Here is a 17,682-nt window from a genome sequence, read left to right on the forward strand (position 1 = left end):
CAGCACTCCATCACAGCCTTGTGCTGATTCTCCCAGTTGTAATTGTAGCTGCGTAGGCCTGTGTGACCTTCTAGTGTCAGCAGAGAAAAAGTGATAATGAAGCATTTCATGTAACTGCCATCAGTTATCTATGTGCTACACTACTCTTAGTTATCACAGGGCATTAAGCGATACAGAACAGGTTCACAAGGACAAGTATTTTCAGCTGCCTGTGACCACTTCTCATACCACACTCACATATGTAAACACACACTCACTCACAAATTCCATTGGCTGCAAAGAGCTGTTAAATTGGGTCAGAGTCCTCAGTGCTCTCCAACACGGCAACACATTTGTATTGGTGGTCTCTGTTTGTGCTGTCTGCTCTAACAGAAGGTTGCCTTCCAACAACTTAGTCAGCTTTACTAAATTTCTTTTGTTTTGGTTGTGCTTCACACTCTGGGGTCCGGGAATCACTTTGGTGATTAAAGAGGGTTGTCTTGTGATTTGCAAGGCACTTTTACAGCATGTAAGGCATGCGCACTGTACCTAAATAATTTATATAATTTACTTTATAGTGCTTTTCTACCCGATCTGACCACTATAAGCACTTTGATACAACTTGCCTCATTCACACAAGCACTTTTTCATATGTTTTTTTCTATGCAAGTGCTTTCTATCTAAGAACACATTCATACTCTGACGGATGCATCGGAGGACAACTGGAGTTAGTGTTTTGCCCAAGGCTATGTGGGGATCAAACCATCAACCTTCTGATTAATAGATGACCTGCTATACCTCCTGAGCTACAACCAACCCACTGAGAAACAATGGTTTGGTCTCTAAAACGGTTGTTTTAGAGAATGAGTAGTTGAGTCAATAGATTTGAAGCCTTTGCATCATTTCCAGAAAAATCTAAAAATAGGAATTTGATGAAGGGTGAGGGAGGAAGTGAAGGAGAAATGATATTTCGCATGTCATGCTTGCTCCAGGTGGAAAATCACCAGGCGTACTGGCACTTGTTGTGTAGTTTATTACAAATGGTGACAAACAATATCAAGGTATGAACAGAACAGATGTTCTTCTCACACTGTGTTACCAGAAAATAACAAACACTGCTGCTTAGATGAGCATTTATTGACTAAATTGTCCTTGGCACCCCACAACATTTCACAGCATATACCAATATGTTACTCTCTTCGTGTATCTATGATGCCTATCTTGAGAATTTTCTTTTGCACTGAGATAAGAAAAACAAAAAACGATATGCAGTTCTTAAACTCAAGCTACTGGTGATTTCCCTTGTGACATGTGATGTGTATACAAAATATACAAAACCCTTCTTTTTTTTCTGTTTATTCCTTTGTTTTCAGGGGACACGAACTCATTGGCTTATCTGAAGTCGGCATATTAGTTTATATTTCAGGTAGCTCACTAAATACAAACTATATTGCCAAAAGTATTTGTTTCTTCCCATAAGGTTTAGCAGTATTTTTTTTCAAAAACGCATTTGTGGGGTCAGACATTGATGTTGGACGCTAGCTCATCCATGTCTATATGGACCTTGCTTTGTACACTGGTACACAGTCATGTTGGAACAAGAACGGGCCAATCTGTTCCCACAAAGGTTAGAAGAATGAATTTGTCCAAAATGTCTGGGTATACTGAAGCATGAACTGTTTTACCTTTCACTGGAACTCGGGGCTAGGGATGGGTATCGTTTAGGTTTTATCCGATACCGGTGCCAAACCGGTACTTTTGAAACATAACATGCTTAAACGGCGCTCGAACTGGTGCTCGAACCGGTGCTTAACGAATGGAGAACACAAACTTTGTCCAAAAACCTCTCATGTTTAGCTGGGTTTTTTTTTGTTTTGTTTTTTTGTCAAAAGATAACAATGTTAGCCTTTTCTGCAGCTATAGGGCATATATGGCATCACTCTTGGCTGGAAGCAGTGCTTAAACAATGGAAAAAAACACAAACTTTGTCCAAAAACCTCTCATGTTTAGCTGTTTTCCACTTTTTCTTTGGTCATTTTAGCCTTTTTGGCCAGGGTGAAGGGAGTATCTGCCATCAAACAAGAAGACAGCCGCATGTAACTACGATGGTGTTTGCTAGTTCACCTTACATGCATTAATGTAATAACGTGGTTAGCCTACTCAACGTAAATTACACACGAACAACATTAAGCTACTCACGCAGAGAAGAACGGCTGCTGCTGCCATCATCATCCTCATCATTTCTGCTACTCTGGCAGGGCTAGGGGCCAGGACTCTCCTCTTCGGGTTTTTGGGGGATGTTGCTAACTCCGGGTCCGATAACAGGCACCACACCTGCACTCAGTGTGAGGTCTCGCAGCAAGCTATCAAATACGGTGCATTTCTCGGCTATTAAAAAAGCGCTATGCGTCACCAGGTGTTTCATCAGATTCGAGGTGTTACCTCCTTTGCACAGTATCACCTTAAAGCACTTGTTGCAGGCTGCTGAGTTTGCATCTTTTGCTGTGAAGTACAGCAAGACTTTTGACCGCTTTGCCTTGGGCATTTTTGATCTGTAGCTCTGCTGTAAAAGAACTTACATACCTGGGCCTGCCGACTATCCTTGGAAAGGTAAAATGATTGGCTAAAATCCAAAGTGTATGACATCTCAGGGAAATAAAGCACCGAAATATGCGCTGCTTTTCGGCCTGGTTACTACCGTTTATGTCAGAACCAGTGCGATACCGGTACCCATCCCTACTCGGGGCCTGGGCCGGACTTCTGAAAAACAATCCCTCACCCCAATTCCTTCACTAAACTTTACACTTGGCCCTGCAGAGTCAGACAAGTGCCATTCTCCTGGCAACCACCAAACCAGGACTTGTCCATTGGATTGCCAGGTGGGAAAGTGAGATTCTGCACTGTAAAGAAGTGAAGGACTCTCTAGAGTCTAGTAGTGCCATGCTTTACACCACTACAATCAACACTTTGCATTGCACTTGGTGATGTAAAGCTTGGATGCAGCTGCTCGTCCATTCCATGAAGAACTCTACACACTGTTCTTGAGCTCATCTGAAGGCCACAGGAAGTTTGGAGGTCCGTAGAAACTGAGTCTGCAGAAAGTTGGCGACTTCTGTGTACTATGCGACATCCGCTGACCGCATTCTGTGATTTTACATGGTCTACCTATGATCTACATTAAGTAGCTGTTGTTCCACTTTGCTATAATACAATACCACTAACAGTTGACTTTAGAATATTTGGTAGTGAGAAGATTTCACAACTAGACATGTTGCACAGGTAGTACCCTATCACACTACCATGCTGGAATTCACTGAGCTCCAGAGAGCAACCTTTTCTTTCACAAGTATTTGTGGAAGCAATCTGCATCCCTAGGTGCTGAGCTTATGTACCTGCGGTCATGGAAGTGATTGGAACACCAGAATTTTATAATTTGAATAGGTGAGTAACTTTGCCAAACAATTATTAATCAACAATCAAAAGACCCAGAGACAGTTTTAAATCATTTGAAAGGCTGACGCTTAGTTTTGTCTGCCCTTCGTTGGAAAATGAGGAAAAAAAAACAAAGCAGTTTTGTCGTTATCTATTGTCCACCTGGGCCTAATTTAGTGTCTCTCTCAGTTTTTAAAATGTAAAAGAACCCACCCACCACTTTAATCACACCCTAGATCTTGTTCTGACATAGGGCATAGAGACTGAACATTATACAGTGTTTCCTGAAAACCCTCTCTTGTCTGATCATTTTCTAATGGTATATAAATTTACAATAATGGGTTACATAGCAGTGGGGAATACATTTGATCAGAGTAGATGTCTTTCACAAAGTGCTGTAACTAAGTTTAAGGATATAATCTTAATCTTAATATTAATAATATAATTATCTTCCTCAATGCTCTGTACCAACATGTTGCAGAGTGGGAGTAGTAGTGGTAGTGTCGCCACACAGGTCCATTATCTTTTTTTAATATTTTTACTTCTTCCCTGCATACAACTTTAGCTCCAGTGAAAACTAAGGTCTCTAATCAGAAGTACCTGACTCCGTGGTATAATTCTCAAACACGTAGCCTAAAGCAGATGACTCATAAGCTGGAGAGGAAATGGCGTGTCACAAATTTAGAGGATCATCATTTAGCCTGGAGAAATAGTTTGTTGCTTTATAAGAAAGCCCTCCGCAAAGCCAGAACATCTTACTATTCGTCACTGATTGAAGAAAATAAGAACAACCCCAGGTTTCTCTTCAGCTCTGTAGCCAGGCTGACAAACAGTCAGAGCTCTGTTGAGCCAACCATCCCTTTAACGTTAACTAGTAATGACTTCATGAACTTCTTCACAAATAAAATTTTAACCATTACAGAAAAAATTACCAATAATCATCCCACAGATGTAATATTATCTACAGCTACTCTTAGTACCATTGATATTCATTTAGACTCTTTTTCTCCAATTGATCTTTCTGAGTTAACTTCAATAATTACTTCCTCCAAACCATCAACGTGTCTTTTAGACCCCATTCCTACAAAACTGCTCAAAGAAATCCTGCCATCCATCCATCCCTCCATCCCTTCCTTCCTTCCTTCCTCATCCGCTTTATCCGGGGCCGGGTCGTGGGGGCAGCAGCCTAAGCACAGAAGCCCAGACCTCCCTCTCCCCAGCCACCTCCTCCAGCTTATCCGGGGGGACACCAAGGCGTTCCCAGCCTAGCCGAGAGATATAATCTCTCCAGCGTGTCCTGGGTCTGCCCCGGGGCCTCCTCCTGGTGGGACATGCCTGGAACACCAACCCCAGGAGGCGCCCAGGGGGCATCCTTGTCAGATGCCCGAACCACCTCAGCTGGCTCCTTTCGATGTGGAGGAGCAGCGGCTCTACTCTGAGCCCCTCCCGGATGGCCGAACTTCTCACCCTATCTCTAAGGGAGAGGCCAGCCACCCTTCGGAGGAAGCTAATTTCTGCCGCTTGTATCCGCGATCTCGTTCTTTCGGTCACTACCCACAGCTCGTGGCAATAGGTGGGGGTAGGGACGTAGCTCAACCGGTAAATTGAGAGCTTCACTTTTACACTCAGCTCCCTCTTCACCATGACCGACTGGTGCAGCGTCCGCATCACTGCAGCCGCCGCACCAATCCGTCTGTCAATCTCCGGCTCCCTTCTCCCATCACTCGCAAACAAGACCCCGAGGTACTTGAACTCCTCCACTTGGGGCAGGAACTCATCCCCGACCTGAAGTGGGCACTCCACCCTTTTCCGGCTGAGAACCATGGCCTCCGATTTGGAGGTGCTGATCCTCATTCCCGCTGCTTCACACTTGGCTGCGAACCGTTCCAGTGCGAGCTGGAGGCCCTCACCCGATGAAGCCAACAGAACCACATCATCCGTGAAAAGCAGAGATGAGATTGACTAGCGGACGAACTCCCCTTTCCAGCACCCTGGCATAGACTTTCCCAGGGAGGCTGAGGAGTGTGATCCCCCTGTAGTTGGACCACACCCTCTGGTCCCCCTTCTTAAAGATGGGGACCACGTGGTCTGCCAGTCCAGGGGTACTGCCCCTGATTTCCGAGCAACATTGTAGAGGCGTGTCAACCAGGACAGCCCTACAACGTCCAGAGCCTTCAGGACCTCGGGGCGGACCTCGGGGCGGACCTCATCAACACCAGGGGCTCTGCCACCAAGGAGTTGTTTAACTGCCTCAGTGACCTCGCCTCCGGAAATTGACGGGTCATTCCCCTCATCCCCAGACTCTGCTTCCGCCTCGGAAGACGTGTCAGTGGGATTATGCAGGTCCTCGAAGTATTCCTTCCACCGCTTGACAATTTTCTCAGTCGAAGTCAGCAGCGCTCCGCCAGCACTAAACACAGTGCAGGTAGAGCACCGCTTTCCCCTCCTGAGTCGCCTGACGGTTTGCCAGAATCTCTTCGAGACAGTCCGAAAGTCTTTGTCCATGGCCTCTCCAAACTCCTCCCACACCCAAGTTTTTGCTTCCGCCACTGCCCGTGCCGCATTCCGCTTGGCCTGTCGGTACCTGTCGGCTGCCTCCGGAGTCCCACAGGCTAACCAAGCCCGATGGGACTCCTTCTTCAGCCTGGTGGCTCCCTTCACCTCTGGTGTCCACCTGGCGTCCTCAAAGAAGTCCTGCCATTAATTAATGCTTCAATCTTAAATATGATCAACCTATCTCTAATAATCAGCTATGTACCACAGGCCTTCAAGCTGGCTGTAGTTAAACCTTTACTCAAAAAGCATCTCTAGACCCAGCAGTCTTAGCTAATTATAGGCCAATCTCCAACCTTCCTTTCATATCAAACATCCTTGAAAGAGTAGTTGTCAAATAGCTAACAGATCATCTGCAGAGGAATGGCTTATTTGAAGAGTTTCAGTCAGGTTTCAGAGCTTATCACAGCACAGAAACAGCTTTAGTGAAGGTTACAAATGATCTTCTTATGGCCTCTGACAGTGGACTCATCTCTGTGCTTGTCCTGCTAGACCTCAGTGCAGCGTTCGATACTGTCGACCATAATATCCTATTAGAGCGATTAGAACATGCTGTAGGTATTACAGGTACTGTGCTGCAGTGGTTTGTATCATATCTATCTAATAGACTCCAGTTTGTGCATGTAAATGGAGAGTCCTCTTCACCCACTGAGGTTAATTATGGAGTTCCACAGGGTTCAGTGCTAGGACCAATTCTGTTTACATTATACATGCTTCCCTTAGGCAGCATCATTAGAAGACATAGCATACATTTACACTGCTATGCAGATGACACCCAGCTCTATCTGTCCATGAAGCCAGATAACACACACCAATTAGTTAAACTGCAGGAATGTCTTAAAGACATAAAGACCTGGATGGCCGCTAACTTTCTGCTTCTTAATTCAGATCAAACTGAGGTTATTGTACTCGGCCCTTAAAAGCTTAGAAATATGGTATCTAACCAAATTCTTACTCTGGATGGCATTACCTTGGCCTCCAGTAACGCTGTGAGGAACCTTGGAGTCATTTTTGACCAGGACATGTCCTTCAATGACTGCTTTCTTCCATTTGTGCAACATCTCTAAAATTAGAAATATCCTGTCTCAGAGTGATGCTGAAAAACTAGTTCATGCATTTATTACTTCCAGGCTGGACGACTGTAATTCATTATTATCAGGAAGTCCTAAAACCTCCCTGAAAGCCTTCAATTAATCCAAAATGCTGCAGCAAGAGTCCTGACAGGGACTAGAAAGAGAGAGCAGATTTTTCCTGTATTGGCTTCCCGTCATTGACTTCCTTTTAAATCCAGAATTGAATTCTTTGTTGATAATATGGAATATTTTTGGCAATATAGTGTAAGCATTCCATTGTTTAATCAGCACACCATTTTAGCTTTAGTTTTTCTCCCCTGTTTTTTCTAAATACCTTCCATCTCCCTTTTAGCAATATATTGTATATATTTGACATATTTACATTTGAGCTAGCCCCATTACTCTGCGTCCTGTGAACATAGACATTTTTGTCTGGCTTCTGTGTCCTCAAAGGTGACCTTCTTGTTTCTCCTGGGGTCGATCCATGAGTTATGTATGACCACATTGTTTGGTGTAGGGTCAGCTTCAACAACAGACACCACCCTCTTCTTCATCTTGCTCTTCAAAACCTTTTGGAACTTCTGCCGGGTGAAGGCGTAGAGGAGTGGGTGAAAGATGGTGGTTCCATAGGCCATTACCAAGAAACCCAGGCGGAGGCGATCAGCCAAATCACTGGGTCCAGTACTGAGGATGATGGTGTTGAGTACAGTTATTGGAGTCCAACAAAATAAGAATGTGGAAATGATGAGAAGAGACATTCTGAAGACTCGTTTCTGCCTCTCCCTTCTCTCTCGATGACGCTTTACGGCTCGTCTTAGTGCAATAATCACAGACACTGATGCCCGCATGCCCAAAGGTGCATTTCCACCTGCCCTGACACCTGTACTGCTCTGTGAAACCTCAGTTGACTCTGCTTGTGTTGCAGTGCTAAGAGAGATGGTGTTTTTGCTCTTTTGCTTCTTTTTAGGTAAGTTGTTCTGAAACCGTGTTCCAATGCGAATGTTAAGAGCCTGAAGAATCTTGTAGTAAGTCACCAGCATTACAACAGCTGTGAAAAAGAATATAGGAATCTGTGCTAGCAAGTGATAGTACAGACCCACCTCTGTGTAGTACTCATTTGTATGAGGTACAGTCACCACTGTAGTCTGGTTCAAAAGATATGAACTGGATCTGATAAAGAAGCCCACTTCCATGAATGGAACGAGGAAACTGAAAAAGGATAAAGCCCAGATGGATCCCAGCAGAACCACAGCTCGGCCCATTGTAAGCACACGGTTCGCTGGACGTACTGAGATGTCATAACGGTCCACGGTGATGGCTAGGACATTAGCGGCGGTTGCTACACTCGTGAAGGAGACGCAGGCTTCATGGAAGCAGCACATCATGGCTGTGTCCACCTCCAGTGGAATCAGAATCACCACAGTTGTCAGTGGAATGCAGCACACGCATATCTGGAAGTAGAGACGGAGACAGATCATGTCCCAAATGCAACATGTTTGATTTTATCTCATGTATTGGTTAAAGGCAGGCTTATTGAATTTATTCTTTAATTTTTTCCTCCAAGTCCAGTTTTTATCCCTCGGCTGTAAAAGGCTGATGAGTTATTGTTGAGCGGGCAACCAACTTTCTGAATCCGATAGCTTGAGAAAGAAGCCACGTAGGATTGTGAAATTCATACCATAGGCACAACAGTTAAACATCTCAGGTGAGCTCAAATTTCAGTGACCTCGACCTAAAGGTCAAGGTCAGAGGTTTGGTTTCCTGAAAATCTTGTTAATGCAATAAGATAAGAAGGAAATCATATCTATCTACTATGAGGCTGAGGGGTAACACTGGCAGCTGCCAGTATTTTTAATATGCATTTCTGTTTACTGTTTAAGTTTTTTCCCACAGTGTTGTTTGGTATTAATTGCCTGTATTAACCTTGGTATACCTCTGCTGCTGTTGATAAACAGGAGTGGGCAGGAAGAAAAGAAACATACAGTTAAATATGACAATCAGAACTGTACACAGCCAAACTGGGGACGAGCTTTTGATAAAGCCCCTGCAAACCAAAACTGTTTACATATGGTTTCATCTACCTGCTCAACAAAGTGTTCAGTGTCAACTTTAATTGGACAAAATGTACTGCTGCTTTCAGTCTCTGAACCTATTCACATGCTTCTAGTGGAGATGCAGATATGTGCTACAAGTTTGTGTTTTTGCATGATATTTAAAAATATGGGTTTAACGAGGTTAGTACGTAGGATTTTTAAAAATACAGTATTATTAATGGGCTCACTATGATTCATCACATCCACTCCACCTGCAGGGTCTTCCCCTGTAGAGCAGTTAAACAACACTACACTCTTAGAAAACAAACGTTAGTGACATAATCGTTCTCAATGATGTGAAAACCTCAGAACCATTCAGTGGTAAACCATAGTGCTATGAAATGCCTCTTAGCAGCTGACTGATAGTGTTGTTAGTGGAAACGATGACCACAGTGGAGGAAATGGCGTTGGCCTTCTTCAGAGGTCATTGGGCGCTGGAGCAGGTAATGGCAGTGTGTGCAAAAATAAGAATGAGGCTAAAATGCAAAAAAAGGAGAAAATGCACATTTTTGTGTTCCTCACTGTCATGTTCCCACTCAGTTTTTCATTATCTGCTGTGCTGATATTGCTTTGGTATGAGGCTGTTTATGCCTTTCTGACACATGATGGTTTGAATAGGAGCTCGTTGTTGGATTACTTGAGTTATTGATAAACCAGTTGCCTGACACAGTGAGCACGTAGTGTGATAAATGCAAGCAGAGCTGTGAAGCTGTTTTTGGCGCACATCCCTACTCACCAACACATCAACCACATGCAGGTTCATGGTGATGATGTTGGACACGGAGCTGATGAGGTTCTGCTTCATACAGTAGAGGATCAGCACAGTGAGGTTGGAGCTCAGACCCAGAATGATCTCCAACAGCAAGAAGCCTGTCAGAGAAGCCTGTCGACAGAAAGACATTGGAGGATATGAGGACGTTTCACTGAACATTTCGTAGAAGTTAAATTACGTATTTTTTATTTGACTGTAAGCAAATATCCTACAGCTGTGTAATATTACTAATAATAGTAATAATAATAAAATGAAATTGCTGATAAAAGAAACCGATGTGAGAAGACATCAGATGTTTAAAAACAATAATATAATTTTATTACTTAAAAGCACCTATATTAGAAACATTTTATTAAAAAAGTTAAAGGAGGTCACAGAGTCTCTGATCTCCTTTTGAAGTTCACTGAATGGAATCTAAGACGCGTCTATAAGGGTGCAGCAATACCTGGAAGCTGATGGGATATATTGCCTCAGAAGAGTTCATGTCAAGATCAGATGGGTCAGCGGTGTCAAGCACAGTCGTGTTGCTCATGGTGGCTGCAGACATCAACACTGAGGACGTGTGCATTATCTTGATAGGAGGAAGAGGCCTGAAGAGTAGTTTGCACAAACACAGACTGTTCAGAAGTGTGAAAGCTTAGTTATATGAAAGATTTGTTCAAGTGTCATCAAACCGGCAAGCCCTGCAAAGGACACTGCGCTTGGTTTTAGTGAAGACTGGATCGTCTACAAGCACACAGCTTTCCCCTTGCGTGACATTGCTACTCCTTGATCATTTAATTGTGCTTGTTGAAAATCTAATTTAAGTAATGTATACTTCACAGTGGAAACCGAGTTAAAGAAATCAGTGTTAAGCGGTCATAATTACAGACACTATATCTTCAGAACTGCTTGCATGTCTTTTTCATGATGATTATTTGTTGTCTTGCAAACGTCAGAAATGGATGGGGTAAGTGTGTGATAAGATTTCAGACTGAAAGGATCATTCACCAGCAAAATGCAGGAATTCATTTAGTAGAAATTTGAAAAGGGTTCGGTAAAAACCAAAGATGGTCTTTGGATAGCTGCAGTCAGACAGGAAAGAAAACCCTGACCATCAAATACATGTGCCAGTGGTTAAGGTTAGGTTAGTTTGTATTAGGACATTTCTAAGACTCCAGAAGGCTTAAAATGATTTTACCAAAGTGGAAGTGGACACATGTTTGTATAAAGAGCAGTGCTTTAACCAAGAAAAGCATGTCGTTATTGGCCAGGTGTGTGAAGAGAACAGCCAGACCTTTTACTCAAGTGTTTTTTTGCAGTTACTGTAGTTATTTTCCATGTTTACAGCCACGCCGAGTGAAAGTAAGGTTTCCATTAGTGTAGCTGTTTCATATATAAAATATCTATAAAAACATTTATGTATATATTTGTTTTGCCTTGAACACACATTTTCATTGGTTCCACTTACACCCAGGTTCTTTAGCTTTAGGACTTGTAGTGTTCTCGTTGGGAACAAGTCAACTGTAATCGTCCAAGACTGAGATATGTGGACACGAGAGGTTTGAACTCACCACTTCCTCCTAGCAGTGTCCTCTCCAGCTTAGCAGTATTAGAAGCATGTTGGACCACTCCACTGTCTCCGGACTTGGTAAAGTTCATTTGTTTGATCCATCTCTTTTGCAGCTTTTGATGTTCAGGGATACTGGTTCCAGTTATCCAGTGGTAAAAGTCTGTGCAGTGCACACCCACCCCTCTTCGGGGTGCATGTGATTTGCACCAGTGAACTAACATCAATGGCGTCTTTCATGTAAAGCTCTGTCCTGTCATTGTCCGTTGTGCTTAAACTGTTGCCTCCAGTGTCATCTCTGCCTGAAAATGATGCCAGCACCAAAACAATCCTCCTCTCTGCTCTGCTTCCAGCTTTTCACGACATATTCAGCTTTTGATCTTTGGAGATTATGAAAGTCCCGTTAGGGGCTAACGCACCTGTGAGACTTTGTCAGGTTCTCGTGTTCTGCACAACACTGAAGGGAGAAGGTTGAAAATGGGGGGAAGGAAGGTTGTTTGATTGTTGCTCTGAACTTTAGAGGCCTGTGGTCCAAGGGCAGGGAGTGTTGCACCAAGGTCAGCACCGAGATAGTCACACATGCACAGAGAGTCCTTATATACCAGTCGGACTAACGGAGTCCATCCACAGATTTATCATTCATAGACTGGAAGAACTGATTGAAGCAGAGAATTTTGCCATGTCCCTCTGTCATCAGGATTTGTGCTCCTCCTCAGTCAAATTCCACATGACCCTAGGGCAGGAAAAGGTGAAATATTTTTTATTAGGAAATGTTTTCCTCCTGGTCTGGATGTCACATCACATCTCTATCATTTAACTCAACTGGTTGATCATCCTCTAACACATGGCCTGGTCCCTCTGCCCTCTTCTTCATGTGCACAGTCTGTGTTTAATCAGTTTTTGATGCCTTGCCTTTTGTCTTTGATGGTTCTCATCATGTGGTGTTCACAAAATGAGTGCTGAATACTGCGAGCTGGTTCTCTGCAGTACAACCAAGGCGACTGTTGTTGAGGTTTGGCACTGTGTTCATAAAACTGAATTTAATTCACGTGTATGAAACGACACTGATGGGTCAAAAACAGAGCACGCATCGGTTTGTCACCACATGACTATACCTGAACTTAAACTGTCTGGTCTTAATCGGATCAGATAATTCCTGATAGAGATCCAAATTTCCCTACAGTTGAGTAATTGAACTTTGAATGAATTCAGTTGTACTCACAAAAAATCTAATCTGAAACCAGAAATGATGGCATCATGCCACGCCTGGTCCAATATTCCTCATGTAAATGTAGGATTCATACATTTCTGAAAACATTACTGGAGCCAACAGTGCATGCGCCATTTTGATTATTCTAAAAGATTAAAAATACCTAAATGTATAAATCTGGTGTCTTCACTGATTAAAAACAAGGTAAATTTCAGGTACATCAGTATTTTTGCACATTGAACAAATAATAAGTGTTAGCTGCAGCACATCTGTGTGCTGTGAGCTCAGACTTTTCGTCAACACATTTGTCCCCAAGCAGAGTTCAACACCTTCATTTGCTGTAGTGTAATCTTAAAAATGCCCCTTTGAGAACACAAAATTACTCTTTTATTTAAACTCATATTATCTGTGACATGATAACGTTTGTCCTGCTGACCTCAGCCTAAAGACACATAAATGAGTTTGGTGTTGTATCAGCATTTTGTTGTGTCCATCTCCTCAGGGGGCAGCAAAGTCGCTGCGTTTATCTTATGAGAAGTGTTTGTTGCTGCTTGCCAGCCGCTCATTTGGTCTAATTATTCTCCACTCGGAATAATCACTGCTGGAAAATCGTGACTCACAGCTCAGCAACATGTCAGCACGCTGTGTGTGTTTATCTACAAATGAATTCCTTTTACGGTGCAGCACAACCACATGCTGTCAGAGCAGCACTATATGATGATGATGATGATGCCGTGCATTAGTTTACCTGCTGAGATCATCTCTGTGATCCTTCATCCTCAGGTGAGGTAGTGCAGTGGCCTCAGGTGATGAGAGAGTGTGAGGTTCAGCTCAGTAGTCCGTCGTGCAGCGATCACACTGTTGAATCCTTTCTGGGTGGAAATCTGTCTGCATGCAACTCCAGAGAGAGAGCGAGAGACCACAGCCCTGCCTCCCCCTCTCTGCGCTCTGCTTCGCTTCTCCTTCTGTCAGCCTGTCTCCGTTTACACCTCTAGTAGCCCATCCTACTGCTCCCGCCCCCTCCATCACCCCCCACCATCAAACCATCTTTTCCTGCTCTTTTTTTTCCTTTTGCTCTTTTGCGCTTAACTAATTGGATTTACAAAGCAGACGCTCTCCTAATGTTTTTCCCACTCTCATGCTTTGTTTCTTACTGTACTGTATATGTGTTTTGAGCTGCTTGTAATAAGTTTCCAGCATGCAGGAGTCATTGTTTGTTTCCCTTTTCTTCTGCGCCATCTCCCCATAAGTTTGTTTGCCCTCATTAAAGAGCCCAGATAGGAAGCAGTGGCCATGACGATACCAACGACAGCATCTTTCCTGTCAGGACTTTGGCCACTCCTCCAGTGTTTGTGTTTGCAAAGCACCTGCCCGGTGCTGCATGCTTAATTGTCCCGATCTGGCTACCATTCAAGTAGCTGCGGTGTTGCCCTTATTGCTCGCCGTGCGTATCTGCGGCGTAGCTCGCAAGTGCACTAATTAGAGCTACTTGTCATTGGCATGGCAACAACAGCACCACCAGACAAAGCCAACCCCGACACGTTGGATCAGAATTCAGATCAGGACCGTGTCTGTTTTGTGTAGGGTGAACATGATTTTTCACTACATCTGGCTGCTGCTCTTCATCTGTTTATTCAAGAAATGTAACAGGGATGATGGTCTCTGTAGTCCACCTGTTCTCAGCCACATCAGGTGTTTAGCAGGAGAGAGATGGCCGACCCCGGGGTTATGAAGAGGAACTGAACACAGGCTTTTTCTCTGATGACAATTTACATGAAATGTGAGAGAAAACGATGGAAGGAGACCGAACACAAACATGTCTGCTCAGTTTAAACTCTCATGCTGCTCTAAGCACAGCAGAGCTCATAAATGTAGTGACACATATCGTCTCCACTATTTCAAACAGACGTGCACATTGAAAGCAAAAGTGTGCTTTCAGGAATACACAACCAACTTTGTGCGACAAATGCCATATTAACAGAGACTGACGTTAGGCTTCAGAGGGAGAGTCTCATTTTTATTGCCAAGAGTCCGAGCTTCACACATTTGATTTACAAATAATGCCGGTGCACAAGTACTTCACACACAAATCCAGCAGTCATCCCTGAACAACTTCAGAGCTCGCTCCATCTTTGAAACTGCAGAAGAAGCAGGTAAGCACTAAATAACATCCACACATCCTAGTTTTGTGTGAGTATAGAGGTATATCTTTGACCTGTCTCTCCATCTCTCTCATTCTCGTGAACACCCCCAGTTGCTTTATTATTATTATTATTGTTAAGAACAGCTTTTTATCTTGTGTGTTTATATAAGAACACCCACCAGCCAAATATACAGTTCTTTAAGTACAAACGTATTCAGATTAATCTCACGGGTAATGAATTTCTTTGGTTTTATTATGTATTTATTTAAAATGCTAAGGATGTATGGGGGAGAGCTAATACCCAAAGATTAGAGAAGATCATTGACATTGTGCCTTGAAATGAACAAACAGAAGGACTAGTTGTGATAGCCTTGAGCTTAGCAGCTGCACAGTCTCTGTGCTTCTTTACGTGCTGTGTTTACAAAGATGTTTCAGGCATTCTTCTTCTTGAAAGCTAAAAATAAAACTTCCTGCAGAGCTGTCTGCTTTGTGTTACAACACATCTCCCCTTTTATCAACAAAGTATTTGTCAGAGAATCTTTCTAAGTTCAGCTTGAAGAAAGTCATTTTGTCTCCTGTCCTGTTTTTGTTTGGTATGTTTGACGTTTCACAGTAACAAATGGATCCATTTCTCAGTTTTATTTCTATTTCAATGCTTCCCTTTGTCTTTTAGTGCAGATATGAGCTGACCTGATAGAAGTTTCTTTTATTCGATCTTGTTTGTTTGCTTATCAGGAGGACCATGAGTATGGGCTCATAAAAACTTTGCTAATCAGCTGAAACATCTGCATAGAAACAGATTATTTCAGCTTGAAATTTAAAGGTTCTCTAGCATATCGAGACTATCTCTCCACACCGTTACATATTCCATATGTAACGGTGTGGAGAGATAGTCTCTCACTAAGAGTACCAAGGTTACACTGTAACCGTACGTTCTCAGTCAGCAGGTCATCGTGGTCTAAGGAGCTTGGAAAGAAAAGGGTCTGGACTTCTTTAAGGTTCCTTAAGACGTTTCATCATCACCTTCTCAGATGGGAGGTGAAGCATCTCATGAAATTAAAGCCCCTTTGAAACTGAGAAGTTTGAGGTGTGTTTACAAGCTGCTGTGATTACCGAGCATCCAGTATATGACACTTGGTCATAACGGCGTGATGTTTCATGCATTCACCCAGTGCCATTTCTGGTGTGTATGAGAAACACTGTAAAGCGAGAGGCATGTTTCAGTGGTCTCTCCTGACACACTTGCACATCTAACCAAATAGTCTCTGTGGCTGACGCGTGGGTCCAGAGCAAAATCAAACTATATTTAATATCATTTAAGGATTTGGCAGCTTTGACAGGGAGGTATTAATGAATTTTTTGGGAATGATAACGAGTCAGAGGAGCTCTGTGTGGCCAAACAGAAGCCAGGTACTGCTGCAATGTGGTCTGGGAAATGCTCCGTTTCCATGAAGCGCGTAATACTGCTCTCATTGTTCTGCCTCTGGGTCTTAGACCGTGTTCTTATGTTCCCTTTGAACTGCAGCAGCTCCAGCTCTGCAGCCCTGTTGTCTCCTCTATGGTTCCTCTAGGTCTCATTCCATTCAGTATCACTGGTCTACTCCATGCATCACTTGGTCCTGTGTGTAAACAATGCAAATAGTTGTGTGCTTTAAAAAAATCCCACAGATCCCAGGCCAGCTGTGCGTTACTGAAGATCCACATGACTCTGGTTTTCTGCACAGGTCATCTAAGTGTAACACTGTCCCATTAGAGTGGCTACTGTAGTGGTTGACACATTCACCTAACAAGCCAAAGATCCCAGGTTCTTTTCTGGGTGGAGATGGGAATCATAATGGGATTGCATCAGGAACGGCATCTGGTGTAAAACCACTCAAATATGCGGAAGTAACCGCGGTGAAGGCTCATTGGGTGTAGTTGGGCCTGCCATGCGTGGCGTGATATTAGAGTAGCTCTTACTGTTAGGGTTAGGGTTACCCTAACCCTTTGTTCTCTATTTCACACGCTGAATGAATTTACCACGTGTGTACAAAAGTCTAATTTTTCCTTTTGGGTCTAGCACATCATGGCCTGCATTATCTGTGCATATTTAGACACGAGTCAGAAAAGACCCAGTTTCATTGTTAAACACAAACCTGGAAGGAGGCAAAGAGACGTGGAGCTCATCTGTTTCATCACGGAAACCATCGCACTGGGTCTGAGGCTTCAAACAGATGGGTTTTGAATCGAAGGTGGCTCCTGTCCAACTCCCTCGTCCTCTGTGCCTCATCCTGCCACCTGCCTGTAAACACTATTCACCTCTCTCTCTCTCTCTGTCTCTCTCTCTCTGTCTCTGTCTCTCTCTCTCTGTCTCTGTCTGTCTCTCTCTCTCTGTCTCTGTCTCTCTCTCTCTGTCTCTGTCTCTCTCTCTCTGTCTCTGTCTCTGTCTCTCTCTCTCTGTCTCTGTCTGTCTCTCTCTCTCTCTGTCTCTGTCTCTCTCTCTCTGTCTCTCTCTGTCTCTCTCTCTCTGTCTCTGTCTGTCTCTCTCTCTCTGTCTCTGTCTGTCTCTCTCTCTCTGTCTCTCTCTCTCTCTCTCTCTCTCTCTTTCTAGACAAATAGCATCTCTGAAATGGGTTGTTATCAGTCCCAGTCACTCTTTCCGCCTCTCTTCTCATATTCAACAGCTGATGTCCTTTTATTTTTCTGTCCTCTCGATCTATCAAAACATAGCCGTGTACTGGAAACATCCATCTGTCACAGGGGCGAAGAGCCTATCCCAGCAAGTCCAACATTGCATTCAAAAAAATAAATAGAGACCGTTTCTAAATGGAAAGATTGTTTGTGTGCTCCGTATGGGACTGTGCAGGATCAACAGTCAGATACTTTTTGTCTGTTTTAA

General features: G+C 43.5%; 2 protein-coding genes across 2 annotated transcripts in view; one reads left to right on the plus strand and one right to left on the minus strand.

Annotated features, from left to right (window-relative positions):
* cog5 (component of oligomeric golgi complex 5) overlaps nucleotides 1–17,682 on the plus strand; it is a 61,370-nt gene that overhangs the window by 20,387 nt on the left and 23,301 nt on the right. The gene's annotated exons all lie outside the window — the stretch shown is intronic.
* On the minus strand, nucleotides 993–13,637 carry LOC146368929 (G-protein coupled receptor 22-like). The gene is made up of 5 exons (XM_084910592.1): nucleotides 13,410–13,637; nucleotides 11,456–12,184; nucleotides 10,348–10,492; nucleotides 9,867–10,013; nucleotides 993–8,488 (listed from the first exon to the last, which is right to left on the minus strand). Exons 3-5 carry the CDS (start codon nucleotides 10,468–10,470, stop codon nucleotides 7,436–7,438), a joined length of 1,323 nt encoding a protein of 440 aa, XP_084766718.1. The 5' UTR covers nucleotides 10,471–10,492; nucleotides 11,456–12,184; nucleotides 13,410–13,637; the 3' UTR covers nucleotides 993–7,435.

Source organism: Perissodus microlepis, chromosome 17 (genome assembly GCF_051167445.1).
Source record: "Perissodus microlepis isolate ML-2025 ecotype Zambia chromosome 17, ASM5116744v1, whole genome shotgun sequence".
NCBI lineage: Eukaryota > Metazoa > Chordata > Actinopteri > Cichliformes > Cichlidae > Perissodus > Perissodus microlepis.

Excerpts from the sequence above, each read along its gene's own strand:
- LOC146368929 (XM_084910592.1), bottom strand. The coding sequence starts at position 10,470 with ATGCACACGTCCTCAGTGTTGATGTCTGCAGCCACCATGAGCAACACG. Across the intron at positions 10,014-10,347 it reads TATATCCCATCAGCTTCCAG|GCTTCTCTGACAGGCTTCTT; the intron begins GTATTGCTGCAC and ends TTCTGTCGACAG. Across the intron at positions 8,489-9,866 it reads TGCATGTGGTTGATGTGTTG|ATATGCGTGTGCTGCATTCC; the intron begins GTGAGTAGGGAT and ends CTCTACTTCCAG.